General features: G+C 38.0%; 1 protein-coding gene across 6 annotated transcripts in view; it reads left to right on the top strand.

The window, feature by feature from the left end:
• Positions 1-17,120, top strand: part of PCLO (piccolo presynaptic cytomatrix protein) — a 266,980-nt gene that overhangs the window by 158,712 nt on the left and 91,148 nt on the right. For all 6 annotated transcript variants that reach the window (XM_083183080.1, XM_083183079.1, XM_083183078.1 and 3 more), the window contains exons 5-6: positions 1,755-6,459; positions 6,816-8,815. In XM_083183080.1, the coding sequence (XP_083039206.1) occupies positions 1,755-6,459; positions 6,816-8,815 (6,705 nt within the window). The remainder of the gene's footprint in view (positions 1-1,754; positions 6,460-6,815; positions 8,816-17,120) is intronic.

The raw sequence follows: 17,120 nt of genomic DNA, 5'->3' as shown, positions 1-17,120 counted from the left end.
CAAAAACGGGTTCGGCGCAGTACCACGGACGATACTGCACAAGCGCCGGACCGGGGACCCTGAATATGCCTCCGGGGGCTGCTGCACAAGCAGCCCATAGAGGCTGGGCCAGCGTATGCACAGTATGTAAGAAGCTACTGCGCATGCGCTGGTCCCGTGCAGGGGACCGACGGCAGGGAGCACAGAAGAGGTGGCAGCTGCGGCAGCAGAGGAGGGGCCACATCATGGCAGCCCCCCTCCTGCAGGTAAAAATAGATTTGTGGAATATTTGTGACATGTGTGTATAAGCAGCCAGTGGGTATTTATCCACTTGCAGTGCAACATGGTTTTGCTCAGTTGCTTGCTTTTTACTTTACTTCCAGATGGAGCAGCTCAAATTGGAACTGCTCCTGGCGATCCTATCACCATTCGCCAGCTGCCACCAGCCACCAGAAGGGGGTGCGTGCGTTTGCACGAGACACTTGCCTGTCCCATTCTGACAGAGCCCTCTGCCTGCTCCCCGCTGCTCCACTGTCCTACCTGTAGCTGCCCACACCCCCACTCGCCCTACCCGCCACCATGCTGATGGGGATGCGCATGTGTGTGAGATGCTCACGCGTCCCCGTCAGATGGAGCTCCTGTCCGCCAACCTGTGCCAGCTCAGGAGATCTGGTGATTCCTCAGGCTGGCTGAGAGGCGCTCCATCTGTACTAACATTAATCAGGCCCTGAGTTCATTGCATGCAAAGAGTGTACAGTAGCCTGCGCATGGCCTGCCAAGGTGCAGATTTGTACTCCAGCTCCTTACTATAAATGGTGCTCTTTGTGTCCATTACTCATCTTACTCACCTTAATTGTGTGCAGGGAATAACATCTTGAAGATATATTACTGGAAATCAAATAAAACATGAAAGGAAGAATTAAAGGAAGTACAAGAACATTGACTATATCAGGGCTGGGCAATTGTGGCCCTCCAGATGTTGATGAACTACACATCCCAGGATGCTTTGCATTAGTTTTGCTATGTGGCCATGCTGAAACTGATGCAAGGAATGCTGGGATGTGTAGTTCATCAACATCTGGAGGGCCGCAATTGCCCAGCCCTGGACTATATGGTACTTTTCAAACCATGGTGTCTTTGGAATGTTTTTATATTGCATATATTTGTCCTTTTAAAGCACGCACTTGAAAGTACTGAAGACGAGGGGATAAATGTAATAGCCTATGAATTGCAGACATTGCAGGGTTCCGTATGAGTCTGCCTGATGCTTTAAAGTCACAGTCATACATATGGCAAAACCAACCAAAACCTTGCAAGCTGTTACATTTACCCCAAGGCATCTTTGAAAAGCACAATATAGTAAAGAGCTTCAAACAGTTAGCAATCAGAAATATAGAAAATTGATTTGGGGAATTGTGTTGGATTCCAAATATAAGAACAAATTAAATTCCTATATAAAATGATTGTGTAATCATCAGTTGGGTATCAAATCAGAGACATCCTTCTATTCCCTGTAAATTATTATTATTAGTCTGTGTACGGCAGAATAGTACTTTTATAGCTTTAGAACAGGTTAGTTTAAATGGTATGGCCATAAACCTTGTAGAAAATATTACTTTTACGTGTTATAAAATAATTGTCTGTTTAATTGGTGTTTAAAAACATTCTTTTGGATAACAAATTAAAGTTAATAATACTATAGATGTGGAGTTTGTTATTGGATATTTTTTTCTGCTTGGTACATGGAAACGTTCATTTTGTTTTCTGTTTTCTAGGAGAAAGAAGATGACAAATCAGACACTTCAAATTCTCAGCAACAGAAAAGCCCACAAGGTCTGAGTGATACAGGCTATTCATCAGACGGTATATCTGGTTCACTTGGAGAAATACCAAGCCTAATACCAAGTGATGAAAAAGATTTCAATAGAGAAACAACTAAAAAAGATTCCCTTTCACATGAGAGTAGTCCCTCCAGCCCTTCAGATTTAGCAAAGTTGGAGAGTACAGTTCTATCAATTTTAGAAGCACAAACAAGTGTTCTTGCTGATGATAAGCTGAGAAAGACTATAGATTTGTATGGAAAATATACTGGACAGACACAAGATAGACCCAAAACAAAGATACTGCCCATCACATCAGAATCTTGTAGTTCAGAAGAGGAAGAGCTTGGAGATATTCAGGAAGAGGATGAGGTTTTGGAAGAAAATGGTAAAAGAGGGTTTTCTATACGGAACATTCAAAAAGAAGGTGTAAGTTCAGCTAAAGATATGACACGCAGACGGCGGGATTCACTAGATGACAGCAGTGAAAGTGAAAATTCTCCTGTTCCACAAAGGAAAAGAAGAGCTAGCAATGGATCATCAAGTAGTGAACAAAACGATAGTCAAGGATCTGGAGATGATGAAGATTTTATCCGCAAGCAGATTATTGAAATGAGTGCTGATGAAGATGCATCAGGTTCTGAAGATGAGGAATTTATAAGAACAAAATTAAAAGAAATAAGTGTTAATGAAAGTCAGAAGAAAGAAACCAAATCAAAAGCTGTAAGTGGAAAGTGCAAGAGATTAACCAAAAAAAGCAGTGCAAGTTATGATGAGGATGGAATAAGACGACATTCGTGGCATGATGACGATGATGATGATGAGGAGGAGGATGAAGATAAGGAAACATACAATGAAAGTCCAGAGTCAAAATTTAGAGAAACTAAAAGTCAAGAAAATGAAGAGCTTTCAGTAAGCGGAGGTGGCGGCCTCCGTAGATTTAAAACTATAGAGTTAAATAGCACAATATCTAATACATATACTGAAAATTCTGGCAAACCATCTGCTATCATGTATTACTCTGAGGAACCTGAGTTGGAGATGGAAAGTTTAACAGATTCTCCAGAAGACCGGTCACGTGAGGAAAGATCTTCTAGTCTCCATGCTTCCAGTTTTACTCCAGGTACATCACCTACTTCAGTGTCATCACTGGATGAAGACAGTGATAGTAGCCCAAGTCACAAAAAAATATCTGGAGAAAGCAAACAGCAGCGGAAGGCTAGGCATCGATCTCATGGGCCAGTTCTTCCAACTATTGAAGATTCTTCAGAAGAGGAAGAATTAAGAGAAGAAGAAGAACTTCTAAAAGAGCAGGAAAAGCAACGAGAACTAGAGCAGCAACAAAGGAAAGGTTCTAGTAAAAAATCCAAAAAAGACAAAGATGAACTTAGAGCTCAAAGAAGGAGAGAGCGACCAAAGACACCTCCAAGTAATCTTTCTCCTATTGAAGATGCGTCTCCAACAGAAGAATTGCGTCAGGCTGCTGAAATGGAAGAACTACATAGGTCCTCATGCTCCGAATATTCACCTAGTATTGAATCTGAACCTGAAGGATTTGAAATAAGCCCAGAAAAGATCTTAGAAGTTCAAAAAGTTTACAAGTTGCCTACTTCAGTATCATTGTATTCGCCTACAGAAGTAACTACCAGTGTTGCTGTAACAGAAAACAGAAATGGTCAGCAAACTCTAAAAAGTGCTGAGGAGGCATATGAAGATGTTCTCTATAAAGCAAAATTATATCACAGTGAGAAAGAAAAAGAAGAAGTCTTTGAGAAGGAACCTTTATATGGGGGGATGTTAATTGAAGATTATATCTATGAATCTTTAGTTGAAGAGAATTATGATGAAGGCATAGATGCAAATATATTAAGTGGTCAAGAGTATGTGTTTGACCATAGAGTAAAAGAGCTAAAAAATAATTCTACGGGGGATATATGCATTGATGTAACAACTGACACATTTCATTCCATTGTGCCTCAAGAAGATATAGTTTCAAGCTCCTATATTGTTCCAGAAAGCCATGAGATAATTATTTTGGATAACACTGAAGAAAGTCCACCGCATAATCTTACTACAGGACTGTATGACCTTATTAAATGCGAAGACATGCAGTTAACACCAGGCTCCAGTCCAACTCAACCTAGAAATGAGTTTAGAAGGAAAGTTGATTCTGTGTCTTCTGCCACTGTACACACACATACAACTAAAAATGTATTTTCTACTGAATTCATGGAATCTTCCCTTAATGCAATTTCTATTCCTGATGTTAAAATAACTCAGCACTTTAGTGCAGAAGAACTGGAAGATGATACTGTTATTAATTATAAAGTACAAAATGTCAAAGATAAATGTGCTTCTGATAGTGGTAAAGCACCTGTAAATGAAAAAGGGGCTTCTACTGTAAATGCATCTTTTAATGCCAACACAGATCCTGCTATAAACCCTGAATCTTTAGTATCAGTAAGCGATTTGCCATTTACGAAAACTGTTACAGCTCATATTGTCACTGATACATCTGCTGATCATGTAATAATTTCAGTCCCTGATATTGTTCAACACACAGGTGTCAAAATTGAACCATTATCTTCAGGTAATGAAAAGCACACAACAGAACCTTTCAAAACAAAAGGAACCTATGAAAATTCGGAAATTTCTGAAGTGAAGAATATACAACATCCACAAGACACTTTACCAACTGATTTGTGTTCCCAAGGAAAATATGTAACACCAATTCACACTGAATGCTCAGCTAAGCACAGTGTGACTTCCACAGCAGTTACAAATACAATAACCACAGCCCCTAAGTTGCAGTCAGTAATATCAACAGTTCCATCAGTTACATCAAAGGTAATGTCCTTCTTTAGAAGCACTCCTGATTCTCCTGTTCCTTTAACAGCTTCAACTTCCAATTTGCCACCACCTCCTCCACCACCACCATTACCTCCAGCAACCCCACCTAAGCCAGCAAAAAAGAGGCCAGCACCTAAAATTCCAACAACAAAATCGAATCATGTTCCAGCTGGCTCTAGGACTGAAGGATTTCAGGAAGCACCAGCCTCAAAAATCAGTTCTATTCCAATTTCCAAACCCCATGCACCACCACCACCTGTTCCTCCAAAGCCATCTTCAATTCCTGCTGGATTAGTATTTAGTCATAAACCTATGGAAGGATTTAAGCCTCAGGAAGTAACAAAATCTGTGCTTTCTGAACATATAATAGCTATGCAAAAGAAATCAGAAGCACAACAAAAGACAACCACACATTCTTCAGCCACCCCTATGAGTTTAAACTTGATTCCAACCACAGAGTGCAGGTTACCATCTCCTACATCGCCTCTTTCTCCTCATTCTACTAGATCCTCACCAAGATTAACCAAACCATCATTACAAACCTATGTTGTTATTACATTGCCATCTGAACCTGGCACTCCAACTGAGAATGAATCAATTCAGACAACATGTTGGCCTCTACAAGCACCCATAATTGAACAAATTCCACAAACAACGTCAACAAGGTTCTCTACTACACCATTCAGTAGAGTTGAAAAATTACCAATTTCTCAACAATCTGATAGTCTGCGAAATTTATCTCATATAACAACTGAAATGCCCAGGGCTACCACTTCTTTACCTCAAAGCACAGTTTCTGAGTTCACTTGCATTCCAGATACCTTTCCAATTGAAAGAACAGTGATAGAGCAATGCCAATTACAACATATTAAACAACATAGTGAATCTAATAACATAATGGATCTACGGACATTGAGCAAGATAGATCATAAAGGTACAGATTTTCACATTGATAGCTGCATGGACCTCTCTTCAACAACAGTTGACTCAAAACGCCAATCTGCTGCTCATGGTGCTTTCAGTCGACCCATAAGTGCTGTCCAACCTGCTATAGTAAACCTTAGCACTGAATCACCAGTAATTTCTTCTGTACTATTGGTCAGTGATTCCACTACACTGACAACATGCTCAACAACTGTGAGTTATACAACAAGTTTGGAGAGCCTTGTGGATTTGGGAAATTCAATGAAGGCACCTTTGAAGCTTACAACCTCTAGACAATATGAAGAGAAAAATGGTGGATTTTCTATGGAAGCAGAAGTGCCAATTAACTTATCTTTTGGTATTCCAGCACATTCAGTGGCAGTGTCAACAGCAAAGCCATTCCCAGTATCCTCAGGTAGTGCAACAAATGGCTCTATTGATATATCCATTTCTCAAGAATCTGTAGACAGTGAGGTAGTTGATCTAAGCACAACAAAGTCCCTTCGAACAATGGTAACAGTGGATGATACAACTTCGGCAATTGTTACTGAAATAGTGGAAGATGATAAGCCTGTGGACCTAACTGCAGGTAGAAGAGCTGTGTGCTGTGATGTGGTATATAAGTTACCATTTGGTAGAAGTTGTATTTCTGAACAACCACCTACAACTTTACCTGAAGACCGTTTTGGTTACAGAGATGACCATTATCAATATGACCGTTCAGGGATTTCAGGATTTAGGGGAGTTGGGGGTATGAAACCTTCTATGTCTGACACAAATTTAGCTGAAGCTGGACTCTTTTTGTACAAAAGCAAAAATACTTTTGAGTACCCAGTTGGAATAGCTGAAGTTGCTGTAGACCTTACATCTGGGAAAATGACTACAGGTCAGTATGATGTGCCAGCAAATCTTTCTTTAAAATGTGATTATGGTGTTCCCCATCTCATTTCCGGATAACATTTTCATTTTGTTTTCTATCTTTTTTATTTTTTGGGACATTGTGGCAAAGTATTTTTGAGTTCTGGTGTATTTTGTTTTCCCTTTTGTTTATGTTTTGCTCACAGGTTCATGCATGTGCCTGCATGTTCCAATATGATTTTGCTTCTTGTCCAAGTAAATCATTAACCTGAAGATTTGCATGCACTTTTATCCATTTATTTCATCAAGAGTGGATGGCTCTCCGAACCACCAAACATCAATGTTTTTAGGAAATGGACTATAACTTTACCCCTATACTTTCAGGTGAGGCTATGGATTACCAAACCAAGACTACAGGTCCTTACCCAGAGACAAGACAAGTAATATCTGGCCTTGGAATAAGTACCCCCCAATATTCACAAGCACGGATGACTCATTCCATAGTTCCACCATATGCTTTGGGAAGTGTTTTACGGTCATCTAATGGAGTTGTCTATTCATCTGTTTCCAGTCCAATTCCCTCAACATTTCCCATCACCACACAGCCTGGCTCTATTTTCAGTACAACAGTAAAAGATTTATCAAGCTTTATTGCTAGTGACACAGTTGCTTCAACTTCAGGCTTAAGCCAGTCTCAACCACCACCTAGAACATATAGTATGATAACCTCAGCTGCAGGAGATGTGACTGATGTAATATCTGTGGTTGAAAGTAGTTTACAAAGTTTTCCAGTGGAGGCTGCAACAACCACACAAGCTGATCTTGTATCTATATTGACATCAGAATCTGAATCATTCTCTGAATTGACTGAAGATGAGTCACCTTATTTAATGACAGCTGATGATGGTAAGCAACAGCATCTTCACCTACAGCGTGAGCTTCTAGAGCTGGAGAAAATCAAACAGCAGAGATTGGCTGAGGAATTAGAATGGGAACGACAGGAAATTCAGAGATTTAGAGAACAAGAGACATTAATGGTGCAGCAGAAACTTGAGGAGCTCCAGTCTATGAAGCAGCACCTGCTCTATCAACAAGAGGAGGAAAGACAAGCTCAGTTTATGATGAGACAGGAAACACTGGCCCAACAACAGCTACATCTTGAGCAAATTCAGCAGCTTCAACAACAACTTCATCAGCAGTTAGAAGAACAAAAACTGTGTCAGATTTATCAGTACAGTTATGACACTGCTGAAACTGTGCCACCTCAAACAACTTCTGAACAACTTATTTTAGAAGGTCAATATCCAGGTAAAGAGGATGGACAGTTCTGGTCTGGTGATCACACAGCAACTACATCATCAGCAGTTGCAGGCATGGAAATGACACCCAGTGAAGCATGGTACACTGTACAGTCAGATGGTATTACACAGTATATTTCTAGACCAGGTATAATGAATTCTGCTTCAGAAATGTCTCTAAAAGATATGGATATGACTGATGAACGGCAGTTTAAGAAAAGAAGTTCTATGCCAAGACTGTGTGGTATGTACAATGAAGCAGATGGAAGTTTGCAGGATGAATCAAGATCTTATAAATTAATAGTTGATAGTGGAGTACAAACTGATGATGAGGATGGGGCTGAAAATCGATATACTGGCAGAAGACGGAGATCCAAAAAGGGCATTGATACAAGTGTTCAAACAGATGATGAGGACCAAGATGAATGGGATATACCTACAAGATCAAGGAGGAGGTCACGTACAGGAAAATATACTGATGGAAATACAGATGTTGATAAAACTAGAATATTTTCCAAAGTATCTAGTATAGCTGTGCAAACTGTTGCAGAGATTTCAGTACAAACGGAGCCACTGGGAACAATCCGAACACCTTCCATAAGAGCTAAAGTCGACTCAAAAGTTGAAATTATTAAACACATCTCTGCTCCAGAAAAGAGTTATAAGGGAGAAAGCTTGGGATGTCAAACAGAAACTGATTCAGAAATACAAAGTCCACATTATCTGACAGATATGTCACAAAAGGATAAAAGGCGTCCAACCCCATTAGAAATAGGTTATTCTTCACATCTTCGAGCTGATTCCTCATTGCAGGTTGCACCTTCTCCAAAATCTCCCAAAGTTCTTTATTCACCAATTTCACCGGTTTCACCTAGTAAAGCTCTAGAATCAGCCTTTGTTCCCTATGAGAAAACTGTAGTGGATGATAATGGCACTCATAAACAGCATATGGACATTGCACATATTCCACCACCAAGTCCAAAAACTGCAAAGGTCATGCAACGCTCTTTGTCTGATCCTAAACCCTTAAGTCCAACTGCAGAAGATATTGCTAGAACGCAGTTCCAGTACTCAGATGAATACACAGTAAGAACTTCTTTCTTTCATTTCAATAATGTCAGATTTTGCTAATTCATATGGTATAATTAATATCATTACTGTGCAGTTACACCATATTTTTATATATTAATAATATTTTCAGTTACCCACATCTGCAATACTGCTGAAACTTTGCATATTTTTAATTTCCTCATCTCCCTGTAGTCAGCATATCTCCCTGTAGTCAGCAGGCCTTTAAAATATCAATTACAATTTGGCCATAGTGTTATTTAAAATAAAATAAAATATTCCAGTCCTTAAAATAAATGTACTTTATTTTACATAATACCAAATGTATTAGCTATTTTATTATTATTTTACAATATAATGCTTTATATACTAAAAAACAAAATAACCAAACCATATTTATTTAGGGTTACTTAGGTACAGTACTTATTGTATTTGTCTTCTTTATCAGTGTTAACACTGGGATACACCACAAATATGTAATGAGTTATAAAGAGCTAATGTCAATGCTAATTTGTTCATAGAACAACTAGACTGCTCCTATTATACTTGCAGTTTCTGAAGTGTTCTACTCTTTAGAGAAAACCAATTTACTGATTGGTATGAATACTTGAATTGAAAAAAATTTGTATTTTGACATTTTTTATATTTTGTGTTGTAGAGACAGGTAACAACTTAAACTGATATAAAAAATCAAATAGCTAAACATCAAGTTTAGCGGTGTGATGCAAGATTTTATTAATTTAAGAATCCTTAAGCCATGGCGTGTGCCTCACAGGCATTGCAAATTTTTAAAAAATCTATAGTTTAAAAAAAATGTGAAGTACTGTATACACATTGGGTAAAATGTGTAATAATTGTATTCTTAATTAAACATACAATGTTTTCTATTTTTGTTTTGTTACTATTTATAATAGTGGGTTATAATAGTAGTAAAATAGAAATATTTCAATTTTTCTATATTTTTTTTAGCACGTTATATTAAGAATAAAATTATTATTCATTTTAGCACAGCCATATTATTTATATTTATCATACTTTATACTTTTCCAGTTATTATTATAAGCACTGTTCACCTTGATTCATTTGCATTATTTATGCTTATTTTATAGACACCCTGCCTAAACTAGATGTTCAATAATTAATGTCTCTGCACTATTTAAAAAAATGGCTGACCTGGACGATTACCACACTTAATAGCTTATAAAAATAATCATTTATTAAACAACATTTTAATTTACTGCTATTTATTAGATTTCTGCCCATATATTTAAAGCCACTTAAGACTCAATTAAAAAAGAGGTGGATCAATTTCTTAATAATTCTTAAGTCAAGCATCGAAGTATAATAAAAAATCCATGTATTAATTTTTTAGATCAAGGTGCTTTCCAGTTGTAAAAGTTTTCTATCCCTGTCACCTTCTCTAATATTTTTGGCCACCTGGACTATAATCCGATAGTGAAGTGTTGCCATATCATATCGTGCCTTACCGAAGTGCCTGGCAACAGGCTGTTAACTATGTCCTCTGGTCAATGCAGCTCGAATGGCTGCTCTATGTTGCCCCATCCTTTCCTTAAATTGTCTTAAGGTGCCCACAGACGCATCAATTTTACTGTGCTATGCGTTTTTGACTGTACAATGGTTCTATACAATTTTTCTTCCAGCTTGCTATGCGATGTGCACTTGGATGCATGCGATGTGATGCGATGAACCCATGTTTGTAATGTTAATTTTCAGATGTGGTCTAAGAAGTACATGCAGCACGTACTTTTTTATACATACAATATCGGCTCCCGGGAACGCGCATCGCACAAGCCCATAAACACCACCCGATAATTGTACATAAGATGCGTTTTGTACTTAAAAAGTACAAAACGCATTCGATAATTGATGCATCTGTGGGCACCTTTACTGTCTTGCCCACTATTTGGGGGTGAGGTCTCCTGGGTCCTGGGGAGAGTCCATCAAGATGGCTAAATTAGAGACTGAATGTAAAATAGCAAATCTAATCCCAAAATCTTTTACAGTTATATAAACGGGAAACGGTTAAGGAAGGGAAATATTGGCCCACTAAAAAATAAGCAGTGTACCCTGGTAATAGAAGGAAAAGAGAAAGCAGAATTATTGAATGAATTTTTGGCTTCGGTATTTACAAGGGAAGAATTTTCAGAAGATCTTTCACGGATTAAATGCTCTTCTCTTGATTGCTCCCAAACTGTATGTTTGAGTAAGGAAATAGTCAAAAATAGATGACAGAACCTAAATAGTAACAAATGTCCTAGCCTGGATGAAATACATCCTAGGATACTAAAATAATTAAGTTCTGTCATAGCACTACCATTATATCTGATATTTGAGGAATCAATCAACTTGGACGGTACCAATGGACTGGCGAATAGCTAACGTAGTGCCAATATGGAAGAAAGTTATCAAAACGAACCCTGAAAATTATAGACCGGTCAGCCTTACATCCATTGTGGGAAAAATATTAAAAGCTAATAAGAGATAGTATCCAGAATTTCTTAGTACAGGAGAAAGTGATAAGTAAGACTCAGCATGGGTTCGTCAAAAATAGATCATGTCAGGCTAATTTAATTAGCTTCTTTGAGGAAGTCAGTAGGGGACTGGACTTAGGGAAATCTGTTGATGTAATACTGCTTGATTTCGCTAAAGCTTTTGACATGATGCCTCATAAAAGGTTATTAATTAATTTAGGTAATTTAGGGTTAGGAGATAAAATTTGTAATTGGATTAACTGGTTGCACAATCGAGGAAAGAGAGTGGTGGTAAATGGCATACATTCCAGCTGGGGTAAGGTCCAAAGTGGAGTCCCGCAAGGTTCAATATTGGGACCCACCTTGTTTAATATATTCATTAATGATATAGGAAGTGACATAGTGTGTAAAATTGCAATATTTGCGGATGACACAAAATAGAGTAAAGAAATTAACTCAGGAGAGGATGTGGATACACTACAAAGTGACTTCATTAAACTAGAAAGGTGGGCAGAATGGTGGAAAATTGAGAATCATATGGAACTGGGAGAGGATTTCTTCACTAACAGTCCCATATTTAAGACATGTGGGCATGTACTGAGGCTCGAGGAAAAGAAATTCCTTAGCGAATTAAGAAGAGGATTCTTCACCATTAGAGCAATACAATTTTTGGAACTCATTGCCAGTGGGGGTGGTTACAGCAACTACTGTTAATGACTTTTAAATCAAAACTGGATACAGTTTTGGCCACTAAGGGTATCCTATAGATATGACTTACTCATGTCAGTAGTTACAAGTTAGATAGGTTGAACTCGATGGACTAACGTATTTTGGGATATGAACTTGATATTGCACGACAACACCGACCTGCTCATTTTGTATTTGTATAGTATAAAATATAGAGACCAGTTACAGATCGCATAGGAAGGGTCTTAGTGATGAGTAACTCTTAGTCAAGAGTATGTTCCATTTCATATAACATATATATATATAATATATAAAGTAAATTATTAGGTTCAAACCATTAAGATTTAGTAAGGTAAACAATTTATTTAGCTTGAATTATGTCAACTGCATGGAATATTTAGCATGAAGCTGTACAAATCTACTCCAATATGCATGGATGAAATGTAGGCTGTTTCGCAATATATATAGAGTGCTTTATATGTTATACTAGTGTGATACGAAATAGACAAAAATCGAGTGTTACAGTACAGTGTTTCACTTTTTCAATGGTCCTATACTTGTTCTCCTAATAAAATAATTATTGAATCATTATGCATTTCAAAGTAATTAATACAACATGAATTTCTTCAAGATTACAAATGACACTAAACTATTGTTTTAGCAGTCTCTATAAATACTACAGAATTACATAAAAAGATACTCAATTGTACTCATTCCTTCAGTATAATCAAAATAACATAAGTTTGGTTTTCGCAATCATGGGCTGGAACACATCAGAAATGGCGGCAATTATTGTGTCATTAATCAACCTTTATCTAAGGCATTGCAAAATTATTCTTTTTTTTTAATTTCAACAGTGACAACTGCAACCGTAAAATTGATGATAATATGAATTGATTAATTAAGTGTAAAACGGTTTAATGTAATTTGGCAACTTGTAATTTGAAAGTTAAATAATCATTGCATTTGTAATTGTTGCATGCAGTTTTAAACCTAAAACTGTTTTTCAGCTGGACTGTTTTAATAAAAGAGGGAATTTTTTTAAAGGTCCTAGTAACAGTGACCCCTCCACATTACACAACACATTTGTTGGCAAGCTGCTCAATCAGATTGCGATGTCACTCAGGTGCCAAAAGGGAGGAGTAATTCTGGTTAGGAAAAAACATTTTGTATCCCAATACATAATACAATATACAATAAATAACTACATAATAATCAGATAATACAGAGATCTGGGTTGAATATATATGCCGATATAGGGCTAAGCTCCCAGGCCGTACCGCAAGGTGTTTCTGTGTCACTGGGGGTCCCTAATGCTGGGTATAGGTCTGGGGTGTGGGCCCCCATCATGCCGGCAAAGGCTGACCACTCCAGGGCAGCACACAAATTAAATTTAGTGGGGCTTAATAAGCACATAAGTGCTATGTAAGGAAGTGAAAGGTGTGATTAAAATACAAAATATATACAATATATGTGATAGGAAAAATAAAAGTGTTAATATAGTGTTAGGGTGTGCTAACCTGGAGCAGACCAACCCTACCAAAACAGGGGGCACCACACTCCCAAACCCATCCCATTAGCAATAACAAATATGTCTGGGTCTAATAGCCCAGTGTAAGGCCACATGATAATGGCTTACAACATTTGAGAGCCAGCTTACCTGGAGATACCCCTGGCTTCTCCAATGGCACTCAGGAGTCAGCAATCCCTCCTAATACTGACCCATCTATGCCTCTCTCAACTACACAACACATTTGTTGGCAAGCTGCTCAATCAGATTGTAATGTCACTCAGGTCCCAAAAGGGTGGGGTAATTCTGGTTAGGAAAAAATATTTTGTATCCCAATTGCACACCTAGTGAGAAATAACTACATAATAATCAGATAATACCCCTCCACATTAACCAGAACCTACTAAAGTTTCTTTCACAGCCATATTGTGTCCTAAGCTACTTTGTGTCCAAAGCTACTTACTGTAGCTTTGAAGTGATCTGCTTGATTATACTGAAATCATACTAGCTTTAAGTGTAACTCTTTCATAATACAGCTTTAATTGCATCTTATTAACATGAGATTTATTGCAGTTTACTGTTAAGAATAAAATAACTATCTAAACATTTAAAGCAGAAGCCAAACATCTTATTTTATTACTGGGGGTTTCAATATTAGCAGTGTACAGTTGGTACCACATAAAGCACATGTCTCTTTGCTGTTATACCCAACATAAGCTTGCTTTTGCAGTTACAGATATATCTGCACTATATGGGAGGGTACACTATGCAGCACTGCAGCGCCATACTACTATACACAGCAACAATCTATGAGGACACCCCTGAAATTGCTGACTAAATATAACAGTGATTTCCAGTGGTAGAACGAACACCCTCGTGGGGGATTAGGCCAAGAGTTGAAGGGGCCATACAGCTTAATCATCTTCTTTAAAGGCCCTCACTCTGCTGTAAACAGAACATGGAACATATTAAGATTTGTCCTCATTCATCCAGCCCTAATATGCCATGCAGCACGAGATGCATGCCATGCTATGTTAGGTGTAGTGCAACTCTGCTAACAACAGGCATCTTTTTTTGCAATGCAATGTGACATGGACGCACAAGAAGACTGTTGATTATTTTGATATGTGACACTTGTATATTGTGTGTTAGTGAACGCTGTAGAATAGAATTTGTATTGGAAAAAAGCTACAGCTGCTACATTGTACAGTACGTGTACAGATTCATAGGGCGGTATTCAATGAGGCTGATTTGCCATGTTTTTATGGCGATTTTGTGCTGTAAGGCAAATTTTTTACTAAAACTGTGAATCACTCTATTCAATGACCAGATGGCGAATACATTTCAAGGTTTTTTTCGCCATGATTCACCGAGTAGCAATCGCTATCTTTTTATGGTGAAGTGGAATGTGAACTTTTAAAATAAAGTGTTTTTTTTTTTACATTTGGTGTCAAAAAATCAGGAATTTTATTCTGAGGAGGGGCATGCTATTTTTATTCATGTGCTGTAAGCTGTAAACTGATGTGAACTCAGAAACTACTGTAGCAGCAGGTCCTTAATCTTTGTAGGATTTAATAAAGAAAAGTTTCCAAAAAGTGTAATAAATTAATTATGCATGTTGTTTCTTGAGAAAGAGGTTAGCACATCTTATCTGCTATTATTAGTATTGTCCTTTAAGTAACAAGTAAAACATTAGGTATTGATGATTGTCAGTGAGGTTGGTCGATAAGTAATGTCAAGTACATTTAGGGGGTACTCAATGTGTAGGTCACGGCGGCGCTGTGACCCTGTCCCATGCAGACGGGATTCAATGTCCCACCTGCAGTGGGATGAGAAGGGGGCGTGGCCACGAGTTGCGGCCGGGAAGAGGCGAGCTGCCGACAGCAGCTCGTCACTTCCCGGCCGTTCTCGGCAGAACGAGCCCGACTCGTTCTTCCGAGAAACCCTGCTCAATGCTGTCAGGGAAGACAGCATTGAATAGGGCCCGGCTGCCATCTCCCCCGTGGGGAAATGGTCACGGCAATTGAATACCCCCCTAAGCCTTAGAGGTCTGACAAGATGAGATGAGAGATTGGAAGTATGTTTGTTAGGGAGTATTCAGAGCATTTAAATGGGCGTTATAGATACTGTAGCAGTAGATATTGTTATCCTAATTTGCAAGGACAATTTTAAAGGTATTATGTTTCCATAGTGTACAATGAAGGACATTATAGTCAATGCAGAATATAAGGTACAGCTGGATCAATGGCTGCTCATAGTATTAGGTTATGATGAGGAGAGGAAAGTGTAGCAATTGTTTGCAGGGATTTGAAAAGTTGCTGATGATTAAGAGAACTGAGAATTCAGTGGAAGAAGAAGTCCGGTAGAGTTTACAGCATAGAGGTTTAACTAATTGAGAATATTTTGAAGTTCATATGATGAGATGGGGGAAATACTGTAAGTTAAATATAAAACAGAGCACTTTCTACAGAAAACAAGATAACAGCAGTAGCCATATTGAACAGTAAAATAGTCAGTTCACTGTGAGTGGCCAGGTTTGTATTGTAGTTAGAGAGAGTAGTTTTCCAGTATTAGTAGTAGTGTTGTTATTATTGGTGGTGTTGAAATCACCAAATGTGAAAGCATATAAAATGAGGGAGCCAGACAGTGAAATGGAGAGATCACAGCAACCTGAAGAGAGAATGGTTTTAAAATTCACATACAGTAACATCTACAATATTCACGTTAGTTAATTACATACTATTTTTGTCTAAAGTATACAGTATAACCAGAGCTGGGGGGTGTGACCATTCCCCCACAAAATAAATCCATAATAACAAATTAATCAAATAACTAATTTTCAGGGGGAATTTTTTGATGTCCATCATGGGTAGACCTGTGGGTAGTGATCATTGCCTGTCCTTTACATTATGATGGCAAGCAGGTGTATTCTCCTTGGCAGTACAATCTTCCCAATGGTATTGGGGAAGATCTCACAGTGCAATAAAGAGTATTGTGCAGTGCCATCTTACCAAACATGTCACTGTGCACATAGCTTGCCATCACAATATGTAAGCATGTATCCTCGTATGAAGGGGGAGGAGAAATCAGACCTGTGCCTGAGTAAGAAGAGAAAAGAGAAAGTGGAGAAATTTGGGTGCACTCAGAGGATAACCATTGGAGATGTCCAACTGATATGACACAATAACTTAAAACATAACTTTTATTCAGTTAATATAAAAAGAAGTGTACTAATTACACATTCCTAAATAAGATATAGTTAGTGTGTGCAAAAAGGATTAGAAATCTATTGTAAAGGAGAAGGGTAGCACCATTATCTTGTAACAATACAAAGATACAAAATCTATAATCAAAAATTAAAAATGACAAAGAATATGAGGATATAATCCATATGGAGATGAACAAAATAGAGCACTCTGTGCGGAATTGAAAACCCCTCTTTCTTCGAAGCTGTGCCTGAGTAATTAGTACTCTCTCTCCTTATTCTTGGCACCAGTGTATATATCTCTTGATTGAGGTTCAATCGCAAAGCACATTTGGTTTGCTAATGGACAAAACCATGTGCATATAACTGACTTTTACTTTATATCTGTTTTAACAATAAGTTGTATTGTAGGCCATGCGTTTTTGAAAT

Source organism: Crinia signifera, chromosome 4, assembly GCF_055691185.1.
Source record: "Crinia signifera chromosome 4, ASM5569118v1, whole genome shotgun sequence".
NCBI lineage: Eukaryota > Metazoa > Chordata > Amphibia > Anura > Myobatrachidae > Crinia > Crinia signifera.
Note: the sequence above shows the minus strand (reverse complement) of the source record. Positions and strands in the feature narration are given on the sequence as shown.